This window comes from Palaemon carinicauda, chromosome 21, assembly GCF_036898095.1.
Source record: "Palaemon carinicauda isolate YSFRI2023 chromosome 21, ASM3689809v2, whole genome shotgun sequence".
In the NCBI taxonomy this organism is placed as follows: domain Eukaryota; kingdom Metazoa; phylum Arthropoda; class Malacostraca; order Decapoda; family Palaemonidae; genus Palaemon; species Palaemon carinicauda.
In genome coordinates, this window is record NC_090745.1 from 48,254,069 (window position 1) to 48,279,760 (window position 25,692).

Consider the following 25,692-nt stretch of genomic DNA (forward strand, 5'->3'; position numbering starts at 1 on the left):
AATTGGCCTCTAGTGTACATTCTCCATGGTAAACATTGGAGCAAGTACTACACATTATATCATTCTTGCAAACTTCAGATGGATGCCCATATCTAAAGCAATTAAAACATTGCAGCAGCTTCTGCTTAAAAGTTTGAACTTTAATTCGTTCATTTTCTATGTAAATGTAGAAAGGCACATCAGCATCCTGGAAAGTCAGGATAATCATTGACGTTCCAGGGACTTTATGCACTTTCCACACAGTTAAAGGACACATGGCCAATATCTCCTCTTCTGTAAACTCATATAAGTCTCTATCAAAAACTACTCCCCTTCCATAACTAAAGTTTAGATGGGGTTTCACATCCAGCTTTATGTCATCATTCTCTGTATTTAAATTGCAAAGTATACCAGATTGAGTTTCTGATTTGGCACATACTGGGAAACTGTTCTTTCCAAACAGAGATATATCTCCTGGTGTGATGGTACCTACTTTCTTTAGAAGAAATTTACATATCTTGAAATAATTTCCAGTACTCCCTTTGGATTGAGCAACAAGGCACTTAGGTGGTTTTGGCTTTCTCTGGGAGGGTATAACTACCTCTAAACCTCTATCAATCCAATCTGCAGGTTTATATACATCTAGATTCTTAGGTACCCGATCGCAAAGAGCACCCTGGAAATTCAAATTATTGATTTTAATATTCATGATATCATTAATTGCATTGAATGCTTCATCATGGTTATCAAATGATATCCATGAATCCCATTTGTCACCTTCAAGCCTCATTCTAATTTCCCTGATGTGACCATAACATTGAAATAATTTATACAGCACATCATAATTGGTTTCAATGGGAATCCGAGTGACATGAAGGATTCGCAAATTCTCCATGTCACCCAAATTACTTTGATTTTGAACATTAGTAGAACGGTCCTTTAGAGGGGTTAGTTTTTGAAGTAGAAGCAAGCTAGGTTATCCACCTCCTATCGGAGGATGTCAGTCCTCCTATCCCATGTGGCACAACACGAGAGGAGGCTTCAGCGGGGACCAGTCCTGTTAGAGAGGGGCTGCCTCTCTTAAGGTGGGCGTACACTGGTCAGTGAGGGTAGTTAGCCCCTCCCACCGACGACTCCAATACCTGTCGGCACCCATTACCTGCAAATATGGGCGACTTAAAACCGGATCACCAGAGCCCGACTCTTAACAGACTTAGTATGCACCCAATGGGGTCTGCCAGAGGGTGATGGCGTCTAAATTTGTACAGGTTGAGATGGCATGACATCCATCCCACACTGCTCCAAATCCAAAGCAGCAGCTAAACTATAATCAAACAAGCCAAAGTCGTCAAGAAGTTCATGCCGAAGAGGAAAAGATGGGAGAATAAATGAAAAAACCAAAATGAAGAGAGAAAGTGCTGACTAATTTAACTGGATCAACAATTTGGAGCCAAGGTCCAGTGGGAAAGCAGTTCCCACCATTCATCAGAGCCCAGCTGCTAATACCTAAACCCATCCTCGTTAAGGCTTCAGCATCTGGGGGGTGAAGCTGAGCAAATGTCTCTTGCTGATGGGGAGGTCCCACGAGACCCTGGCTACGGTATTTTTAGGCAACGTTTTGGAGTTCTTCATTTCTCTCCAAGCTGGAGGAATTCCCCCAGAAGCAATGATCTGGAGAATTCTTCCTGCCTAGAAGAGGGCTGTCCTCTTGACGAAGGAACCACCATGGGTTAATCCATCCTCTCCTGATTAAACTGTTGAACTTGAATTTTTTTTTCTTTTTCTATGTCAATGTGGAAAGGCATATCCACATCCTGGCAAGTAAGGATGATCACTTATGTTCCTGGCACTTTATGCACTTTCCATAGAGTTGAAGGACACATGGCATGTATCTCTTCATCTGTAAACATAAAAGGGACTACCTCTATCGGCGAAGGATGAAAAGACGACGTCAGAGAGATCTCCCGAGGTGATCTGGAACCCAAGCCTGTACCAGGGCGGTGGGTGTCTCCCAGAAGAGGAGTCGGGTTCCCCATTCTCCTCCTCTTCTTGGTGGTAAGCACCAGCGTCATTTGGACTTGCGAGAAATCCTCTTGGAGATATCCCGCCACTAAAGCAGCTCCTCGCATCTTCTTGATGGAAGAGATGAACATCTTCGGGGATGGAGCTTTGGAAGAGGCTGGGCCAGATGCTTTTTGTCTTGGATCAGACGGAGGAGAGGCCGAACTGGAGAAGACCAACTTCCCCTAAGAGATCCTAGGAGTACTTGCTACCGCCTGGTCTGAAATCAAACCCGAGACAGCTCAACACACCGCCTTCACCAAGGCATCTAACCCTGCAGGTTCCTTCCCAAAAGTAAGAAGGACCGGAATCTCGGTAGGAAGGCAAAGTGATGGAGATCGCCTCCTAGGAGATCGTGGCCTCAGGACATGAAATGAAGGGGTGTGAGTTTTCTTATCGGGAACAACAAAAACCGGCATGGCCTCTCGCTCTGGCTTGGAAAAATGAGTAGTGGACTCAGTAGAGGAAGATATCTGTACCTTCGACGGCTCCTTCCGGATGACAGGAAAGGGTACTGGGCGCCCGCCGTGATGAGACTGCTGAAAGGTGACTATTAATGCGTAGAGGAAGAAGTTCCCATGTAGGAGAGGTTCAGGCAGTTCCTGGATGGACTGGACTAGGAGTTGGCCTAGATCTGGGGGAGCGTGATTCCTGTACACACGTAGTAGCTAGGCAAATCGTCAAAGGGTCTAGAAGGCCCGGTGGGTTGACGAGGCGAGCATTCACACGTAAGCTGAAGGTGACGAGAAGACTGGAATCCCCAAGCAGAAGACCTCTTGGAGATGTTCCGCCACTAAAGCAGCTCCTCGCACCTTCTTGATGGGAGAGACTGATATCTAGCTAGGCTAATCGTCAGGGGTCTAGAAGACCCGGTAGGTTAACGCAGCGAACGTTCACACGTAGGCTGAAGGTGATAAGAAGACTGGAATTTCTGATCAGAAGAGAAACCTTCCTCAGGAGGCGTGAGTAGGTGAAGTCCTCTTGGAGATGTCCTGCAGCTCCTCGCATTTTCTTAATGGGAGAGACGAACATCTTCAGGGATGGAGCTTTAGCAGAGGCTGGGCCGAATGCTTTTCGTCTGGAGTCAGACGGAGGAGGGGGTGAACTGGAGGAGACTGACTTCTCCAACGACATCCTAGAAGTACTTGCTACCGCCTGGTTTGAAGGGTGGGGGGTGCACTATGGAGACAGCTCGCATCCCCTTTACCAAGTTGTCGAACCCTTCAGGTTCCTTCCCTAAAGTAGAAAGGACCGGAATCTCGCTAGGAAGGCTAAGTGATGGAAATCGCCTCCTAGGAGATTGTGGCCTCGGTACCTGAAATGGAGGGGAGTGAGACTGCTTACCTGGGACAACGAGGAACTGGCATGGCCTCTCGCTCTGACTTGGAAGAACGAGTAATGGACTCAGCAGATAATGATGTCTGTACCTTCGACAGATGACAGGAAAGGGTACCAAACGTCCGCCATGATGGGACTCAGCTGGAAGGTGACTATTAACGCCTGGAAGAAGAGGCTCCCATGTAGGAGAGGCCAAGGCAGGTCCTGGATGGACTGGACAAGGAGTTGGCCTAGATCTAGGTGATCGTGATTCCCGTGCACTCGTAGTAGCTAGGCTAATCGTCAAGGGTCTAGAAGGTTCGTTTGGTTGACGCGGAGCTTTCACACGTAGGCTGAAGGTGATGAGAAGACTAGAATCCCCGAGCAGAAGAGAGAACATCCTCAAGAGGAGCGAGTAAGCGATGATCATAAGTTGAAGGCGAGACACGAGCTGACGAGTTCTCGCGTAAACGAAGAAGGTCATCGTCCTTGTGGTGATCGCGAGCTGGTCGGCGATGGTAAACTGGCGAGTAGCCCCTGAAAGAGAATCGGTGATCACGAGCTGGGGAGTGACAATCACACATTGATGAGTGACAATTGCGAGCTAGCGAGTAACGATCACAAGATGGAAGTGACGATCACGGAGGCGAGTGACAAGTAGCTGGCGAGTGATGACCACAAGCTGGCAGATGACAATCGCAAGCTGGGGAATGGGGATCACTAGCCGAAGAATGGCAATCACCCGCTGGAGAGTGACGATCACAAACAGGCGATTGTTTATACCTTGAGCGAGGCGAGCGAGAAGATCGTCGGTCGCTTAGATCTTCAGGGTAGCGTCTCTTGATGAAGGGCGAAGGACAACGTCTAGAAGGGCAGCGAGTACTACATTTCCTCGACGAAGTAGAGCAGAGATCCCTGTGGTGGCCAAGTGCTCCTGTTGTTATCAGCATGCCAGCAAAGAAGTGGCGAGGTGACGCGTCGGCAGCGGCGAGATTCCTTAGTATGGCAAGACGTCAGCGGAGAGGCAGGGTGAAATCTGGAAGGTCTCTGCAAAGTATTATCAGGGGAGTGCCTCACTCAAGAAAAGGGAGTTAACCACTAGCACGGGAAACGTGCCTTGGACAGTAGAAAACATGAAAGTCAGGTCCATATATGAACAGCAAGAAGAAACAAGCACACCTGTGAAAGCAAAAGCAAAAAAAAATTAAGTTAAATGGCAAAACAAACCAGTTGGAGAGAAGGAGAGCGGCAACGTCCGTTCTCAGCCGAGCCAAAAGCAAAAGAATATTAAGAAAATATCATACGTAGGAAAGAGAGAGTGTACTTTCCAGATGGTCCATTCCATACACTAAATGCAGGATAGCACCAAAACAGATATAGAGGCACAGGTGTAAGCTAAACCCACCTGTTAGAATAGAGACCAAGGAAATATGGGATCATCCTCCTCATATCTGTTGTGATAGACTTCTGGCCATAAGCTGAGTCCTATCTAAAGGATTGGACCCCCAGTATTCTGATGACCCAGCCCTTGATATTACAGGTAATCGTCGACTTACGACCGAGAAGCATCTGGATGTATGTCGAACTTAAAGAGTGACTGTTTCATAGATTTATCACGCTGCGTCATGATACTGTAATCATCTAAGCCATATTTCATCAATATTTTCTTATTGTATATCATTATTTCATTTCTTCGTTCATAGGATATCATATGCTCATAAAGGATTTTTGTATTTTATTTATCAATTTTGGAGACATTTTAACAATCAACAATTACTGCCTTTCTTTGTTTATCGAGACAATGGGCACATACAAATAACAAGGTGTATCTTTTACTGTATGTAATTTCCTAACTTATTTGAAATATCTTCATGATGGATATTAACTCAGCATCAATATGTTAATAGGATATAGTTTTCATACATTTAGTTTGTAGCCATTATTATTAGTTACCATAAGAGTACATTCTGTGTGTGTGTGTACGGGTGCATCAGGTATTTCATTATTTAAACCTTCATACAGTATTTGATTTTCAGTTGATTATTGAGACTTCATATTTCTTTAGACTGTATTTTGTTTATTTACAATTTATCGAAGAATATTTGCATTTAATTTTTCAAATTCGGGAGCATTTCAACAATCAAAAATTACTTTTCTTTTACTTCTGGTGGTCATCAGCTGATCTCAAAGTCACACAACTGTAATGCAATTATGCGCACATACAAATAACAAGGAGTATTGTTTATATAATTTCGTAACGTATTCGAAATATCTTCCTGATGAGTATTATATCAGCACCATTAGGTTATATAGTTTTCATAGAGTTTAGTTATAACCAGTTATTCTTAGTTATCAAATGTATACATTCTCTCTCTCTCTCTCAACTGCTAAGGGATATTTCTTTGGCCATTATTAGATATACGACTTTTTAATAATATATACATACAGTACATACATATACTGTACCAAGGAACTTCCCCAAATTTTGGGGGGGTAGCCGACATCAAAGAAATGAAACAAAAAAGGGAACCTCTCCTCTCTACGTTCCTCCCATCCTAACAAGGGACTCAACCGAGTTCGACTGGTACTGCTAGGGTGCCACAGCCCACCCTACCCCGTTATCCACCACAGATGAAGCTTCATAACGCTGAATCCCCTACTGCTGCTACCTCTGCGGCCATCCAGGGGACTCTATCCATCCACCCAAACCTTGGCCTTCCTCTTGTACTTCTCACACCAACTCTTGCATTCATCACCTTCTTAAGCAGACAGTCATTTTCCATTCTCTCAACATGGCCAAACCACCTCAACACATTCATATCACCTCTAGCTGCTAATTCATTTCTTACACCCGTTCTCACCCTCACTACTTCGTTCCTAACCCTATCTACTCGAGATACACCAGCCATACTCCTTAGACAATTCTCAAACACATTCAATTTCCATCTCTCCGTCATTTTCATTCCCCATAACTCTAATCCATACATCACAGTTGGTACAATCACTTTCTCATACAGAACCCTCTTTACATTCATGCCCAACCCTCTATTTTTTTACGACTCTCTTAACTGCCCCCACCCCTTTGCATCCTTCATTCACTCTCTGACGTATATCTGCTTCCACTCCACCATTTGCTGCAACAACAGACCCCAAGTACTTAAACTGATCCACCTCCTCAAGTAACTCTCCATTCAACCTCACACCACCTTCCCTTCTCGTACATCTCATAACCTTACCCTTACCCACATTAACTCTCAACTTCCTTCTCTCACACACCCTTCCAAATTCTGTCACTAATCGGTCAAGCTTCTCTTCCGCGTCTGCAACCAGTACAGTATCATCCGCAAACAACAACTGATTTCCCTCTCATTCATTCCCATTCATGGTCACTCGATTTGCCGACTCAGGCTCACCTTTCGCAAGAAACATGACGTCATCAGACACACAGTACTTCTTTTCTTAAATTTACAGTAAGTAGTACTATTTGCTACTCATAACAACTGATACAGACCAACGAAATACTTGGTATAGTTACTCGATGTTTCAATGATGGGAATAAGATTACTAGGTAACAAATTGATAAGAAATCACTGGATGTGCCACTTGCCCAAAATATGACATCACCGGACATGTGCATTGTGATATGAACTCAACAAAGAATGACTTGCATAATATGTAAAGCGAAATTCTTGGTTTTCTCGCAAGAAAAAATATTAACTTACAAATGAAAAGTATTTCTTCTTTATAATGTAATAGAAAATATATTACTTCAAGAAAATATTAGTCCTATTAGTGTACTTTTATTACATATCATCATCCTAGTTGTAGAGTGGAATTTACGCTACATACTAATAACAACCAATAAAGACCCATAAAATACTTTGTATCGTTCATCTATATTTCGATTATGGAATACTAACATAAATCGATAGCCTATTGAAGGGAAATCACTCGATTTGCCCGCTCGTTTCTGTGGTTTCGCCAGAAATAGGACGTCACAAGACATATGATACAGTATGAAGTCAACAGATATTAAAACCTTTCTTAATCATTATCAACTCCTCCTTCAGTCCAACCTTATGAGATATTTCATGCATTCTAGTAAGCAAGCATTGCAAATCCGATAGTGTTCTACTAACAAGGACAGCATTATTAGCATACTCTAGGTCTGCTAAATTCCTATCACTAATACAAGACCTAAATTCCTATCACTAATACAGTCTAATCCATTAGGATAAACAACATAGATGAAAACACATTTCCTTGGAGTAGTCCACTGTTCACTGGAAACTCATTTGATAAAACTCCATTAACATTAACTTTGCACTTGCTATGCTCATGAGCAGATTTAATCAAATTTACATATCTATAAGGAATCCCATAACGCAACTCTCTCCACAAAATTGGCCGGTGCACACTATCAAAGGCTTTTTCATAGTCCAAAATTTCTATTAAAAGTGGATTTCTATATTCTACACATTGCTGTACATCTCAAAATGAAAATCTGGTCAATGCAACTTCTACCTTTTCTAAAACCTGCTTCTTCATCTTGCACCTTTCTTAATATATATATTATTTAAAATGGATACTGTATGTTATTAATTAAAAAAATACTAACTTACCAAGATAAATTATTTCATTTTTATACAGGAATATAGATTATTTCTAAGGATAAAGTTGTCCTATTAGTGCAATATTTCTGACACTTGAGACGTCATCACATGGAAAAAGTGGTCGTAAAGTCGAACAATTGTGAGTTGAGGACTACCTGTACCCATCATGTGATATGAAATTTGTTCAAATAAAATAATTTCAAGTTTTGATACTGTGTACTAAAAGAGTAGTATTGAGCAGTTAAAGCAAATGTTGGCCTCTTTCCCTTTCCTCGTAAATCACTAGCTGTCAACCCATATGAACTTTTTTTTTTCCCTTCTGACTGTGCTACAATGAAAAATTGCAGGACTAAAAATTATGGCGGGACATTAATTGTTCTTATCTTATGCTGTTGGAAGAGATTTACTTCAATTAAAAATTAAAATCTTCCTTTAAGAAATGAGGAAAATTTCTTTATGGAACAAACAAAATGACACTCCTTTACATACTAGCTTATGACAGCCAGGTGTGTATATCACATGGAGAATTATATTTCTTATATAGAATATATATTCTACTTCAAGACTTGAATGTGGTTTCATTTTCAATTTATCTACTATTTAAACTAAAATGCTTGTATTGATCTATTCTGCAGGAAGGAATCAAACATAATTATAAGGAAGTAAAAATAATGTAGATAAATATATATGAGAGAGAGAGAGAGAGAGAGAGAGAGAGAGAGAGAGAGAGAGAGAGAGAGAGAGAGAGAGAGAGAGAGAGAGAGAGAGAGTGTGTGTGTTAAATGACAAAGGTTTGTATTCGCATAGAAACCATCCTGTTTTTGTTAATCCTTCACATAGGTGTTATGTGCTCTATCACAGAAGTGATATGTGCTTCAAACAAATATCAAAAATTTTAAATAATTTTTATTTTTCCTAACATACTTACCGAGAACTACTTTCTTTAGGAGATCACTGGTTATCTCTCTCTGCCGACCAGTTTTGAATAGTTACCCCCCCGCTCCGCGCCCTCAGTAGCTTTACCCCCGGCATCCAGGAATGTGCCCCGAGGGTAGGATTAAGGTAGGTCGCTTGCTAGTCGGGTCACCCTCCTCATTAAGTTCTATTAAGTTGGTAGTAAGGGAAGAAGGCACTCGGGGAAGGAAGGGAGGGCCATTACCCGAAAGTAGTTCTTGGTAAGTATGTTAGGAAAAATAAAAATTATTTAAAATTTTTGATTTGTTCCAACACGAATACTTACCTCGAACTACTTTCTTTAGGAGACTTACACTTTAGGAGGCGGGAGTGCTAATCTGACCCACTGACCCGGCCGTGGAGGCCAACAGGCCTCTGGATAACGGGACCTACCAGAGAGCGGAAGCGAGGGTAACTATACAAAAATTCATGTTAGTGTCTAGGAACTCACCTTTTGAAAACTTCTTTTGACGTTCCTTCTCGACGTGTAGTCGTGAAGAATGTGTGATTTTCTGGGAACAGACGGTACTCCCCGAAGAGGCAAGTAAGCAACTGGGTAGGAGGTAGGAAAACCGCACTTGAGCCTACCGGTCGCTAGTCTTGAATGCACCTGGGGTTTACCGTTACACCGCTTGGAGGGTGGAGATGACTGTTCCAATGGAGTACCCGTCCAAGGATTTTCTTGAGTAGTCCTTTGAGGTAGTGGGCAGTAAAGGTTGACTGGCTCGACCAAGTACCTGCTCGCAGAATTTGCCCTACTGCCATGTTTTTCTCAAAGGCTAAGGAGATGCTCAGGCCCCTGATGTCATGAGGTCTGGGAGTGCCTGGCACTGCTATGCCAGCTTCCTTGTAGGATCTGGCGATCACCTGTCTCAACCAGAAGAAGATGGTGTTTTTGGAAACTTGTTTCTTATTAATACCTGTGGAAACGAAGAGGCTCTTGATATCCGGTCGGAGATGCGCTGTCCTTTCCAGGTATTTTCTAATTGTTTGCACTGGGCACAATTTTAAGTCTTCTACATTACCTGTCTTAGGGATGGCAGGAATCGAGAAACCTTCAAACCTCGGGTCCCAGACTGCTGGGTTCTGAGTCTTGGCCACAAAAGAAGGCACGAACTTGAAGGATACTTCTTTCCACCCCTTTGAGTGAGAGACGTCGTATGACAAACCATGGATCTCTCCCACTCTCATAGCGGATGCCAAGGCCAGCAAGAAGACGGCCTTGAGGGTGAGATCTTTGTCCACGACATCCTTCAAGGGTTCAAAGGGGGGACGACACAGCATCTTCCGGACCTTGTCTAAGTCCCACTGGGGCACCCTCCTCGCCTGAGAGGGACAAGACTGCTCGAAGCTTTTGACAAGCATCGCTATGTGTCTCGAGGCCCCCAGGTCGATGCCCTTCAGGAGGAAGACTTGGCCTAAGGCAGCCCGAACTCCTTTTATGGCTGGGATTGATATCCCTACTTTGTCCCTGAGAAACACCAGAAAATCTGCTATGTCTGGGACAGAGGCCTTAAGAGGTCTAATGTGCCTCTCAGAGCACCACTTCGTGACGGAGGCCCATTTTGTCTGATAGACCGCGGCTGACGACTTTCTCTGGTATAGAGACATTCTCTTGGCCGTGGAGGAAGAATATCCTTCTTTCTTCAGGAGCCGCTCTATAGTCTCCAGGCGTGAAGACGTAGGGAGAGTGGGTTGTCGTGGAGCCTGAGAAAGTGAGGCTGGTGCAGAAGGTCTGACCTGGCGGACAGAGGCCACGGCAGTTGCCTCGATAGGTCTTTTAGATCCGCGAACCACTCTCTCTCTCCGGCCACCAGGGCGCTACCAAAGTCATCTTTAGGTTTCGGGCCGTCTTTACTCTGTTGAGCACTTGTCTTATCAACGTGAAAAAGGGGGAAAGGCGTACACATCCAGATTGTCCCACTTGTGCTGAAAAACGTCTTCTAAGGCTGCTTTCGGGTCTGGTACAGGGGAGCAATAGACTGGGAGTTGGGCGTTGTTGCAAAGAGGTCAATCACCGGGGAACCCCAGCGTTGAATGATGAGCTTGGCTACTTCTGGGAGAAGGGACCATTCTGTCCCTACTATCTGGCCCATTCTGCTGAGGCCGTCGGCCAGAACGTTTTTCTTCCCGGGAATGGACCTTGCTAACATCACCACTTGATTTTCTTCAGCTCAATCTAGAATCTCTATGGTGAGATCGCACAACTCCTTCGATTACAAGCACCCTGCTTCTTTATGTATGCCACTACCGTGGCGTTGTCGCACATCAACGCCACGGTGTTTCTCTTTAGCAGACTTGCGAAGTGTAGGCACGCCTTCTGGACTGCTTCCAACTCCAGGACATTGATGTGGAGTTGCCTCTCCCCTTCCAACCAGGTCTCTCGTGCCGTTTCGTCGAGGAGAAGGGCTCCCCATCCCTGGTTGGAGGCGTCTATGAACAGTAGTCACTCGGGAGGGCCAGTCCCGAAGGGCGTCCCCTTGAGTGAGTTCGACTGGCAATGCCACCATTCTAGGGAGGGTCTCGTGTTTGGAAGGACTGGGATTAGCACCTGCTGTGAATCCGTCTGGCACCAGAGGTTCTTGAGATTCCATTGGATGGATCTGAGCCTTACCCTCCCTTGGGGAACTAGGTTCTCCAATGAGACCAGGTGACCTATCAGCCTCTGCCAGTCTTTCGCCCTCCTGGGGTGTTCTGACAGGAACGGCTGACTAATGTGCCTGAGGTTTCTTATCTTGTCCTCCGAAGGGAAAACTTTTCCCCGAATGATGTCTAATGTCATTCCCAAGTATTTCATTCTGGTGGATGGGGATAGATTTGACTCCTTCGGGTTGATTACGATCCCCAGATCCTTGCAAAACTGGAGGCGACTTCTCCCTTGTTCCTCCAAGAGGACCATTGAGGCGGAAAGCAGCCACCAGTCGTCCAGGTGTCTGATAAGGCGAATGCCTCGTTCGTGAGCCCCCACTGAGACAGCCGTGAAGACTCTCGTGAACACTTGGGGCGCTGTTGACAGACCAAAGCAAAGGGTCCTGAATTGCAGGATCTGGGAACCCCATTTCACCCAGAGGAACTTTCGACCCGAGGTGTGGACCGGAATCTGGAAGTATGCGTCCTTGGGGTCGATGGTCATCATATAATCTTTCTCCCTCAAGGACAGCAGGACTGACTTCGGAGTGTCCATTTTGAAGTCCGTCTTCTTGACGCACTTGTTGAGAGCTGACATATCTATAACCGGTCTCCAACCCCCGGTCGCTTTCTCCACCAGGAACAGGCGACTGTAGAAACCTGGCCCTGGGAGAAGAACTTCTTCCATGGCACCCTTCTCTAACATGGACGATACCTCCTCTTGAAGGGCGGTCCTCTTTAAAGGGTCTTTGGGAGCTAGCCATTCTGTCCGGTTGGCCGGAATAAGCGGGGGTAGTTCCATTAGGAACGGAAGTCTGTAGCCCTCCTTTAGTACGGACATTGTCCAAGGCTCTGCTCCTTGAGCCTTCTATGCTTGCCAATGACGTCTGAGGCATCCTCCAACCCGAGGGTTGGGCGGGGATAGGGGGCCTCCCACTCTATCTTCTTCTAGAGGGGCGGCCTGATCTGCCTCTCCTAGAGGCGGAGTAACCCGACCTGAAGGAGCTTGAGGGCGCTGGAGCTCCCCTGCGGGGGGGCTGAGGCGTTGCGGACCAGGAGGAAGAGGGGGGCCTCTCTCCTCGTAGTGCTGGTAGAGGCTTGGGGTGTCGCGGCACTATCCGAGACGGACCTCTTATAGGGCGGTCTCCTAGGAGTCGTAGGTCTGGGGACGTTAGCCTCCTCCTTTTTCGAGACCTTCTCCATTATGGCTTCTAGTTCCTTCAGAGGAAACAAAGACTCTCCCCACAGGGGAAGGCTGCGAATGGCTCGCGCCTCCCTGTCTGGTACCTTCCGAGACACCTTCGCCAGAACAGTCTCTCGCTTCCAGAGCACCCAGTTAGCTGTTAGTGCGAGAGACTGATATGTCAAAAACTTAAGGGTTTTACCCCCGGAGGTAATGAGGTCCCTCAGTAGGCCTTGCTGGTCAGGGTCCTCGGGGTCGAAGGAGGCTTGTACACCTACCAAAGTGGAAGCCCACCAGTCCAGCCAAGAGGACTACCGTTCGTGTATTCTCTCTGGGGGACGCGGACGCGGATCCCCGTGGGCTGACCCGACGGAGGGAACCGTTCCTTCAAGTCCGAGGGCCGAACCAGCTGTGCTGATTCGGCCAGGCTGCCCGTAAAGAAGCCCGGTTACACCCGCTGGCGGGGTGAACCGGAAGCTTCGCGGCCTTACGCCTGCCTGAAGAGGCCTTCTCGCATTTCTCCCTGCGAGGGTTATATCTGCGTCTGGAGGATGGCCTTCGTGGTGAGAAAAACCCTGGGCTGCCGGTCCGGGGAACGCTGCAATACAGACCTGGGAGGCTCCTTCTCGGCGAGGCCCTCGGCTGCAGAAGAGACTGAAAAATACACCAAAGAGACTGGAGAAGAATTAGGGACATTTTTCCCCAACATGGGGTCATCAGAGGAGACGTGGCCTGCTTGCACCAGGACTCCGTCTCCCCACACACTCTCGAAAGTAGCACTTACCTCGAACTACTTTCTTAGGAGTTACCTTCTCCACAAAAGACCAACCTCGTCTCCTACTCTGGGTAGGGGAGGGTGGTAGGGAAGCTCTATCAGGCAAGACGCCCGGCGCTAGTCTTCTTAGGCGAACCCTTCGTCGCCTACTTCTTCTTGGTGCTATACCGCACCCACTCAAACTCCTGGGGAAGAGCAATGGGCACTTCCCCGCAACTGACTTACCTCGTCCCCTACTCTGGGTAGGGGAAGATGGCTCTGTATAAGAAGCTCTATTCGACGAGGCATCGGGAAGTAAGTGGCGAGGAGAGGCTCGTCTTCCTATGAGCCTCTTGGATGTATTCTTCCTCTTGGTGCCGAAGTGAACTCACTGCACTACGTTCCAGGACTAGTAGTCCTGACACGTGGTTGTAGGGGAACATAAGCTGCCCCTACACGGCTAACACAGAGGATAAGGGGAGGAAGAATGATTTATTGTAAAATTGTTCCCTTCAGCTATCAATTCCTTGAAGGGAATCAAGGAATACACTGGGTAAGCACACGGGTGGAAGGTGAACGCACAGGAACACCCGGGAAAAGTACACTGGAAAACGCAAGTTGCCACGCTGGGAACACGTGGGGCACTAGAACGCACACAAAGGATCGACAGAGATACGAGAGCGAGAGATGTTATCGTCTCGCGACCAGAGAACTTAATGGGGAGGGTGACCCGACTAGCAAGCGACCTACCTTAATCATACCCTCGGGGCACATTCCTGGATGCCGGGGGTAAAGCTACTGAGGGCGCGGAGCGGGGAGGTAACTATTCAAAACTCTGGTCGGCAGAGAGAGATAACCAGTGATCTCCTAAAGAAAGTAGTTCGAGGTAAGTATTCGTGTTGGAACAAATTTAATGTTTATTCTTATTCATATGCAGAAAGCCTTTCCCTTATTTCCCACTCATTTCTTTTTAATAAAACACAGAATGAAAATAAACAAGAGGTGAATGTGAATAACTGCTACTGTATACAGTTATTCTATCAGTTTTTGTATTTTACAACCTCAATATAACTAAATAACTAAAACAGCAATAGAAAACTAAAATACCTCTTCCACTTTGGATGGTGATGGTGGCATTGATATTTTGCTACACTCCGATGACATCCCATTCTTGAGGGTTGATGCAATACTCCCTACTGATGTTTCCGTACTACTCTCAGGTGTACTCAGGGCATTTAAGGGAGCCAAAATACTATCATTACTTTTACGCACTGCTGGAGAGTTTAATAATTTACTAGTGGAAAGAAGGCCTGACTCAAAAGTATCATGCATACTTCTCAACTTTCTAACATAATTAACAGGCGGTACTATTAAAGGGTTTTCATTTTTACTTGAAATCTCAATATTATCAATTAGTGTGATTTGGGATTCTTTTTTCAAAATGTCATCTTTAGAATCATCATCAACTGAATCTCTTTTTGCACCATTTAATTTGTTCAAAACTGAGGTCTCATTACATTCTTTTTCCAAGACACTTCCATTCTTAGCAGGTCGGACTTTGGAGGTTGGTTTTTTGGGTAAGAGAGAGTTTTTGATTTTCCACACATCAGATCGTCTGCGTAACATTCTCTCAGAAGAAATATTAACAGGTGGTTCATTTGCTCTTAGAAGGGAGAGTTCATTACGTCTAGGTATGCTAAGCCTTCTTCGCTTTTCAGCCTGTTTAATTTTTTCAACATCATCTTCTAAACTTGCTTTCAGCTGCAGCTGGTGCTGCTGCTCCTCAGCTTTGTCACATTTTCCAATTTTACCTATCAACACATCTGCTTTTACTTCTTTTTTATGTGAAGCCTTTGCTTTATAGTGAGTTTTGTTTTCATATTTTGCTAAGGTCTTATCATCTTGTACATCTTTTAAATCTATATTACCCATAGCCTCAACAGACTCCACAAATTTGCTTAAATTACTTTGTACTATATCACTATCACCTTTGGCTGCTGACAACTGCGAATTTCTCGAAGCAGTTACATCAATCTGAAATTCTTTGTCAGGGATAGATTCAACACAATTCAAATTCCCGTTATGAATAATGTCACTCATTACTTCATCTAACTTGTTTTTGCCTTTACTTTCACTTTTACAGAGCTTAGCTTTTTGTTCGGGGCTAGTGGTCTTTAAGCTTCCCGTTACACTTTTACACTTTTTTGGACTAGTAGTAGAAGTTATCTTCCTCAACTCATTGAAATTTATGGTACCAAAGAAAAATCCATCTTCTGTTTTACGTTTCCGTGTTCTACCGTAACGGCTTGTTGCTGCTGTTAAAAACTCTTCCTTAAAGGCCTGCTTCAACTCGTGATCTGAAACAATACCCACATCACTTGTCTCCAAAACTTTGGGCTGCCTATTCTTGATAGGTTTTGCTTCAGTATGCAATCCATTTATGACTTCTTTTTTATCACATTTTTGGGAAGAACTGACGGAATCGCTCATTTCTGATTCTAACGTTTCTGCGGCTTCGAGAAATTCCTGATTGGTTATTTTGTAAAGATCTAATTTTGGTACAGGTTGCTGTACAGGTGGTGATGGAGGAAGATTTGAGGAAAGAGAAACAGATTGTAATGGCTGGGAAGGTGGAGCAGATGAAGAAAGAACCAGTTCGGGACGATATGTGGTAAGATTCCCATATTCATCAAAACACAGAACTGAATCTGGTGTTAGAGCTTTAATAGATTTCCCATCTAACAAAGCATCTGTGTTTATCATTATTTCCTGGCTATTTGATACTGATGGATCCTCATCATTGGATTCAGATTCACTCGCAGATGAACACTGATCGGCATTAACTGCACTTTCACTATCACTTTCTGACATGTCTATATCTTCATTTCCACTTTGCAAAGACTGCCACCCACCAATATTTTTTTCTAAAGCCTTTGTGTTGTCAATCAACTGTCTCTGGCTCTTGGAGACAATACCAATATCTTTATCTTCAACTTCCTCATCAAGGTCATCTCCATCCTCGACATCACCATCATCCGTTCCTTCCACTTCATCGTCCTCACTTGGTGACCATTCCAGGCCAGTAGGCTTTTCCATATCTGAAACATCACTATCTTGCCCTGAGTCATGCTCTGGAGTTTCCTGGTCTTCTGATGACATTACACACTGAGGTAGTTCAGTATTTTGAGGGATATTATTGTAGCTCCCAGAGATACTAGAAGGTAACATTAAATTGTTGTAATCAAGTGGTTGGTCAGGTATTTTTCCATCAGTGGGTCCCTCGGGAAGACTGTCATCAGTATAACCTGAAAAGATGACAAAATTTCACAAAATTAAAATAGTCTTTCAGTAATTTATTTTAAGATAATGAATAGGATTCTGAACAAATATTTTGGTTAATGGTGTCCATCATATTCAACAAAGGCAAGGTAAACTAGCATTCAATATACAAATACAGTAATTATGAATATAATTATACATAAATGCCTATGAATATAATTATACATAAATGCCACAGAAAAGGGAAATCTACATGCATACTTTCATAATGAAATTAACATCTCAAGAAAAACCCTCTAGGAAAATTACAGCAGATCTTTTCACACCATAATAGATCTATTAAATTATCTTAAAACTGAATTTATAGAATAAAACCTTGAAAAATTATCTAATTTAACACATACAGCTTTGCTATAAAACTTAGCTGTATAAAATGCTCTAATGAAATTTCTACAGTCATTACACTGGAACTAAATCTACTATCTTTCCAAATGAGAAAAAACTATCACCTAGCAAATAACCAAGCAGACTAACTACTTCTATATATAGAAAACAAAAATGTTAACACCCAAGGAGAAAAAATCCTCTAGAGACATTCACCAATATCTTTTCAAAGTAAAAGAAACATCACTTGATAGCCTGCACTTTGCATAAGTAACCATATCAATATTTAAGAATTTCAATCATATCATCTTTTATTCTTCTTAGGATTTAATCACTACTCTCTAACCCTTTGAATGAATAAACCATTAATTCTGGAAAGCCTACCAGTTGTATTCATCAACTTGAATACACCAAGAGCGAGCAAAACTTCCAAACTAGAAAATCCCAAATACAACATTGCAAATTAAAAATATGTTAATAATAAACTAATGAAAGGCTGATCATTCTACCCTTTAAATACCAGTCAATTGGGAGAAGGAAAACCAAAATTACAAGGCCATTAAGTGTCGTTTATAATTGCTGTAGTAGTAAACTAATTATCTCTAGAAATAACTGCAAACACTAAGACCAAAAACAAACTGAAAAGATAAAATTCTGATCTATATCTTGAAATTACTATTTTGATTACTGTACTGTACAAAATAGTAATTTTAGCATAGAAAAACTTTCCAAACAAGAATGAAAAGATAGTTCTTTGTAATTTTCCTTATGGTTCTTCCAGTGCCCACAAAGAGCCTGGTGATCTGAGGTTCTTTTCAAGCATAAAATTAAGGGGTCGTGCCCAGTGCCCAGTTCATTCTTGACTTTTTCTTTTGCCCAGATCTCTGGGTATTCCATCATATTTGTTTTAGTAGTGAGAAGTTGGGGTGTGGTCGGCATTCGAACACTAGGTAGGCCATGTGCTACATCTGGCAACAGTTCGCAAACCACTACGTCTTCCAGGTCATTAGACACTTTCACACACCTGCTTGTAAAACCTATGCCACAGAAAAATTTCGTTTGAAAGCCAGGGACGTAGCAATACTCTCGATGTTGCACACTCTAGGTCGAAGTGTCGGAGGAGGCTCTGGATTCAGTGCGAGGTCAATGACCTTGTGAAGGTGTTCTTGATCCTCCTCTTGACCTTCACCGTGCTCATGATGAGTGTTTACATTAGGGGTGAGCTCTCATAGTTTCCTCGAGGAAGGGGCTCCAGTTTCTCTTTGGCATAGTAACAGTTGATCTGGATCATTGCTGATGCTGCAAAGGACTTCCAGACAAAGGGTTCAGATTCTGTGATCTGAATGGCCAGAAACTATAACGAGCATTACTTGGCCCATCGTCATGAATGAGACACATTATGGGTGTTCCAAGGTTAGCCAACTTTCTTAGCAGAAGCCAACACGAGCGGAAGACCTGTCATTAGGGTAAGGAAATCTCTACTGCTTGAATTCCTGGAACGAGGTCTCCTTTCCAATTAAGGGTCCGTCAGCTCAAAACTCTGTATTAGGGGCAATGCCGACGTGGAGAGGTTAATTCCTTCAAGTCTGAAGGCGAGGCTCAAGGACTAGCGGTGGCCTTTCCTTGCCGAGACCAACAACCCTAATACTGGCATAGTGGTATCGAAGAAGAGGGATACTCCTTCTATAGTACCAACTTACAGTCCACTTAACCTGAATTGGCTGAAGCCAAAGATCTATCCAGGTATCCAGACATTCTCTTTGCTACCTGAGAGAGGAGGGGTTGGATAGTCTCCACGTGTGGAGTCGCAGCTGTTAATATTTTGTGGAAGATGTTCACATGTAGCTGTTAAGAGTTGCTGGGGGGTTCTCTTGGGATCCCCGTCGAAAGTTGCAAATAAGTTGACTAGGCATGAAGAGTCTGCTAGGCAAGACGAATCTTGCTGACGGGACAAGTCTGCTAGGCAAGACGAGTCTGATAACCTGTTCCCGAAGATCAAAGTCGGGGAATTGATGAATTCAATTCCCGAAGGATCTTTCAGGATCTACGTTAGTAGGCGAGACGAGTCTTCTAACAAGACAAAACTGCTGATGCCGAGGCCTGCTCTGAAGGGAGTGGCGGTGAATGGGCGAACCCATTACCATGGGAGGACTCTCCCGAAGGGGAGACCAAGCAGGAAAAGTAAGATTCTCTCGCGGATGGCAAAGGCGGCCACCATTTGCTACCACTGTCAACGATCCATCGAGCAAGTAGGAAGATTGTTGCATTGTTGCTGGTGGAGGAACTACTCCCTTGCCAGGGGAGTGGATGAATCCCTCTCTTTGCTGGAAGAATCCTTCAATGGGGAGACCAAAGGGAGAGGGAAGTCTTTTCCGCAGATGGGAAAGACCTGATCAACATCTGCTGCCGTAGTAGGTAATCCTCCCCACAACGGAAGGGAGAGTTCCAGCACCTAGAGGAGATCCTCTTGGCTGTACTCTCGTGTTTTCCATCCCCAAGTTTTAGACCAAGTTGAAGGTCAACACGGAGCTTTGTATGAGAAGCGAGTCAGACCTCAAACGGAGTTCCCCTCAAAGGGGGGTGGTACCTCTTTTCCACAGGAAGGTTGCCCTCATCTCTGAGAGGTATAAGATGTGATCCCATTCGGGCTCTGACCACAGCCCAGAGGCCAAGGGTACAGCATAGCTCCAACCTTTTCTTTGATGCATCAGTAGAGAGAACCGAGGAGATCAACTCCCTGGATGAGATTCTTACCAGGCAAACTCCTAATCAGGATAGTCTCTTGCTCGGATATCATAGAGAAAGGAAGATACCTGGTGCCAAAGGACCAGGGATCTGACTGTTCCTTAAGAGGTTGGATTCAATGGAGACTGATACAGTCTTGTTGAAACTGTGCAAGTTTCTGCAGGATGATGACCATGTCTATAGACATCCGTATTCAATATGACAGTCGGGTCTCTTCTGAGATTACTCCAATCCTCTAGTCGTGATAAACTCAAGGAAATGTCTCAGAGGAGCTCAAGGCTGTTAGGATCAGCCAGTCGTCCGAGGCCGATCCTGAAGAGGAAGGCTAAACTGCTTGGGTAAACTGAACCATTTGTTCTGCTCGCGATGATAAAGAGCCCACTTCCCACCTCCTAAAGGAGAATGGAAGAGACAAGAGAGTATCTCTTGAGTTGGATATGGACTCTGTCCTTAGTGAAAAACATGAGCCGAGTATTTCGAGCTTGTAGAAGGGGTTTTACTTTTACTGGAAAAACCTCGCTCTAGGATGAGAAAAGATATCTTCTTTTCAAACAATTCCCGCCGAAGGGAGAATTTCGGTTACAGAAGAGTCATTGTCAGAGTTTACGAACAAGACCAAGTCTCATGAAGGGTTGGACAAATATGTTTCTTCAGGAAAGGATTTCGCAGAGGGAAGCTGAAGTTGCTCACACAAAGGTCCAAGGGTGTATAGGCTGACAGAGACTAGATGCACACAAGAATAAATGAATGAATGAATAATTTGAGGTTTTCAGGCATCCTGGCATCGAAGATCATTGACAGCCATATCGATTATCATGAATAAAGAATAAAAGAATATTCAAATAGTGCCATAAAAACAAAGATGTCACTTTAAAAGTTAAACAGCTTTCAGAAGACCTGCTTCTGAAGTAAAGTTAAAATTACCTCTAGCATGGTAGGACACATGTCCAAGAATCTTGGCAAGGATGAACCTGCCATCCTCACCTCGAGACTCGAACAGATATCTATTTCTTTATGTGCTTTAAGTGGGGTGTACAGTCAACAAATGCCTCACTGTCTGGGGTATCAAAGTCGTCGCAATATGGATGATGTTGGCCAGCCAACAAAAACTCATGCGTCATTCGAGTGTGACCAATGCGGAGACGACAAAGAGTAGTCTCCCAATTTCGGGGCATCCCATTATACCTCCATGTGGATATATTACTTATTTCCCTCATCTTATTTTCAACTAAACTACCCAAATGCTGTTACCAATTATTATGAATTAAATTCTTAATTGTAGGTAATAACTCATTACTGGGAATGGGATACCTTCTTGGTAGCAACTCAGCTGCAGCATTCTTTGCCAGTGAATCTGCCTTCTCATTTCCTGACACACATACGTGTGCCGGAACCCAACAAAATCGAACTGTTATACCCCTCAGTACAATAATAAAAAGCCACTCTATTAGCTTTAAAAACTAAAGGATTATTGGAATTAAAAACTACTATAGCTTGCAAGACAGTTCTATCATAACTAAAAATGGTAAAATTGCCCTCGTCTTTTAACACGATTTTCTCAAAAGCAGTTAGTATGCCATGTAGTTTGGCAATAAATATAGAGGATGCTAGAGGAATTACACCTCTGCAATTAAAAGCACTACCATATAATCCAAATCTAACGCCATCATCAGATTTGGAGCCATCAGTATATATAAAAGTCTATTCCCTGTGTTGTTCAACATGTTCCATAAAGAGCAACCTGGCTTCGTAGTCAATCATGTTATTTTCTTATACCAATAAAATATCTACAAAAACATATATATGGTAATTTCCAAGAAAGGGTTGATGATATCCTACATGGGAGCACTTTATTTCTACCTACATATATCTAAACTGTCTACTAATGTTTCTACTTGGAAACCATAAAGTAGAGGAGATTTTGGGTGCAACTCAAAATATCTACAATACCTTACAAGGTTTGCAGTCTGACAGGCTAAAGAATTAGGAAGTCTTTGCAACCTAAACCAATACCGAACAATAGAAGACTTCCTGTAACGGTCTAAAGGCAATTCTCCAGCGTCAACAAGGAGGCTTGGGATAGGCAAAGTTCTAAAGGCTTCTATGGACAATCTGATACCAGCACGGTGTATATAATCTAAACCTTTTAACCCTTTTACCCCCAAAAGACGTACTGGTACGTTTCACATAACTCATTCCTTTACCACCATGGACATACCGGTACGTCCTTACAAAAAACTGTTATTTACATGTTTTTTTTTTTTTGCATATTTTTGATAATTTTTTGAGAAACTTCAGGCATTTTCCAAGAGAATGAGACCAACCTGACCTCTCTATGACGAAAATTAAGGCTGTTAGAGCAATATAAAAAAAATATACTACAAAATGTGCTTGAAAAAAAATAACCCCTGGGGGTTAAGGGTTGGAAAGTTCCAAATAGCCTGGGGGTAAAAGGGTTAATTGGCTTGGGGTGACTGAGGCGTATATTTCACAGCCATAACTAATCTTTGAAAAAGGATTAAGGCCTTGTATAATTTTACAGTCTGCCCCCCCCCCCCCATGTATGGAACACATTTTTTTTTAAAAGATTCAGAGCCTCAAGACATTAAGCTTTAACCCTCTACTGCCCAAGCAGACGAATTTGTCTGCTAATTAAAATACAAGTGTAATGCTGTTATTTCAGATTGGTAACTTAGTCTGCCCACATTGACTAATTCGTCCTCTTACTAGTTCTTCCTCCTCAATGACTCCTCCGTTTATTACCAACACCAGCACCAGTAATAAACAATCTTTCAGAGGGAGAGGATGTGTTGATTTTATCCTCCATCCTACATAATTTTTTGCTCAAAATGGATGAAATACAAAATGAGTAGAGTTACTTGAAACTTATTTCTTGATAAAGGTGTAAGATACCTTACATATGAAAGCAATGTTACATGTAAATACTATTTGCTTTGTGTTTTATTATTGTTTTTATTTAGTGGACGTTTTAGTTCAGTTGGGAACATGGGGTCTTGATAATTATAGGCCTAATTAGTCCAACTGGGCATAGTATAGAAAGACGTTGTTTCCTTTTAATATATTATCTTATATTCTCAAATATAGAGATTGTTATGTACACATAGTATTATTTTACATCATTGCCAACATCTTGCCACCACTATCACCATTGCTAAAGCAATATCTAACACCACCACCTCACCAACCACTACATACTAACCATCATCACTATCATTCCTTTTTTTTGACTATCTAAATTACCTCTTTGTCTAGATATTCTAAAATCTAATTTCTAAAGAAGAAGGCTGCACAAATTAGCTACCCGAAATTTGGAATGCATTCTGGAAATTGAGGTAGGTGAAGTACTAAGTGAAGAGGAACTTGATGATAATAATGAACTACCTCTTACATCGGAAGACTTTCATCAAGATATAGAGACTGGTAGGCTGGTTCTAAAGAGTACTTTTTTGTCATCTTTGAAATGCTTTGTTATTTAATAAAAACAAAAAAAAGTCATCAGTACCTGAAATTGTTGGTAATTCGTTAAGCCTAATGTAGAATAAAGGGGCTGTTGACTATACTGGGGAAGAGGGAACATAGTTGAACACTAAAGTCACAGTGTGTTTTCAATTTATCTTCAATTTATTCTTAATTTATCTTTATATGAAGAGGGGAAGCTCCCTTGCTTGAAGATAGATCCACATTAGATGCTGGAATTGAGGATACTCCTCATTCCTTTGATGAAAATTACACTGTTGTACTGGAAATAAGTGTCACTTCAGAAACACCAGGAACATCATCATCAGGAGCCTCTACCAGGAAAGTAAGAAGTAAATCAAAACTTTCTTCTACTTCATGGAAGGTAGCTGATTCTGAGGTATCTTCATCACATGATTATCTTGACCAAGATCCGATATTCAATGATGACCTACAGCAGCCATTCCAGTATGTGTGACTTCCTTGATGATGACACTATGGACACTATTGTAGCCGTCAAATCTCTATGTAATTAAAAAAATCCGAACAAACCACTAAATGTTGACCATAATGAACTAGAACAATGGTTGGGTTTGAATATCTATTTTTCAATAAGTAAACTTTCTAATATCAGAATGCATTGGTCAACCCAGCTGGGTCCTCTTAAAGAAATTGCTGCAGATGTTATGAGTCGTAACAGATGGGAGGAAATAAAATCCAAATTTCATATGGTGGATAATTCGATGATCCTCGATTCAAATCCCAGAGGAAACAGGGACAAATTATTCGAAGTTCGCTCCTTGTTGATAAACTGAGGTGTAAGTTTCAGCAAATACCAATGACTCAAAATCTTTGCATTGATGAACAGCTTGCTCCTTTCAAGGGAGATAGCAGTTTCAAACAGTATATACCAAGTAAACCCCATAAATATGGGTATAAGTTTATGGTTCTTGCAGACAGTCAGGGTATGACCTATGATTTTATGCCATATACGGGGAAAATTTATCCAGTCGATGACCAAAATATTCCTTACTTTGGTGCTAATGCCAATAGTGCATTACATTTGGCTCAAGTAATCCCTACAAACTGCAACCATCTTTTATTCTTTGATAATTGGTTTACCTCTGTGCTGCTAATGCAGCACCTGTCTACCAGGGGCATTTAGTGTTGTGGAACAGTGCGTGTTCCTCGCTTGCCAAGAAAAACAAATTAGAAGGATGCTGAGAAAGCTTTAATGAAAAAAGGCAAAGGCTCGTATGAAGAGCTAAGAAGTCCAGGTGAAGGATGTGAGGTTACCTATTTCAAGTGGTACGATACTAAAATTGTCAACATTCGCAAAAGCCAATCCCGTCAGTAAGGTCTCAAGTATGACAGAAAACTCAAGTGTAGGATTGATGTAAACTGCCAAGACATTAATTTGCGGTATAACAAGTCAATGGGGGGAGTAGACTTGGTAGACTGCCTCATTTCCCTATACAGGATAACTATAAGGTCCACGAAATACTACCATCGTCTTATTTTCCACATGATTGATAAGGTAATAGTAAATAACTGGCTACTATATCGACGAGATGCTGGAAATCTTCATATACCAAAGCCAGATATCCTTCCCCTTGCAGTCTTCAAACTAAAAGTTGCATTTGCTTTCATGAAAAGAGGAAAGTCCTCAGGAAACCTAAAAAGAGGCAGACCATCAAGCCTGGAGGCTCAAAGTAAAAGATAGGATGACCTGCACAGGCAATTCTCGATAAACCAATTCGATCTGACCTTGTAGGACATTTCCCATGTGATGATAATATAAGGAGGATTTGCAAGAATCCAGGATGTAGAGGAAAAACAAATATTCTGTGCATGAAATGTAAAGTGAACTTGTGTCTCAATAAGAATAACTGTTTCCTAAAATTTCACGCACCCTAAGTAGGATATGAGATGACAAGGCGTTTTACATCTTGTATCAGTGTTCCATTCAAAGCAGAAGCAATTAAAAAATTTAATCAGTATATATCATTGAAGTTATTGTCATAATATTCTTAATTATTCAATTATACTCTGATTTCAAGGAAAATTACAAGGTGAAAATTTGAAACACTAAATTACTAATTGATTATTAACAGTCTTCTGTCTAAAATATTGATAGGTAAGCAGCTAGTTTTTATCATTCATGCACTTAATTCATGTATAAACTTTCTACAATGAAATATTAAGAAAATTAGAAACAAGTACAGTAGTTTGATAATAACCTATGTTTTAAGAATTTTACTACTAAGGCTGTAGAGTGGATTGGCTGTTCTGATGCCCGAGTGGACTATTTAGTCCTC

General features: G+C 42.7%; 2 protein-coding genes and 1 pseudogene across 4 annotated transcripts in view; 2 read left to right on the forward strand and 1 right to left on the reverse strand.

The window, feature by feature from the left end:
- Nucleotides 1-25,692, reverse strand: part of LOC137615274 (histone-lysine N-methyltransferase NSD2-like) — a 521,040-nt gene that overhangs the window by 440,713 nt on the left and 54,635 nt on the right. For all 3 annotated transcript variants that reach the window (XM_068345003.1, XM_068345002.1, XM_068345001.1), the window contains exon 3: nt 14,597-16,794. In XM_068345003.1, coding sequence (XP_068201104.1) covers nt 14,597-16,794 — 2,198 coding nt within the window. The remainder of the gene's footprint in view (nt 1-14,596; nt 16,795-25,692) is intronic.
- LOC137615496 (piggyBac transposable element-derived protein 3-like) lies at nt 18,552-24,587 on the forward strand (annotated as a pseudogene).
- LOC137615497 (uncharacterized) lies at nt 24,810-25,291 on the forward strand. Its single transcript, XM_068345419.1, is given in 2 exon segments — nt 24,810-25,080; nt 25,083-25,291. Coding segments are annotated over 2 exon segments (480 nt in total).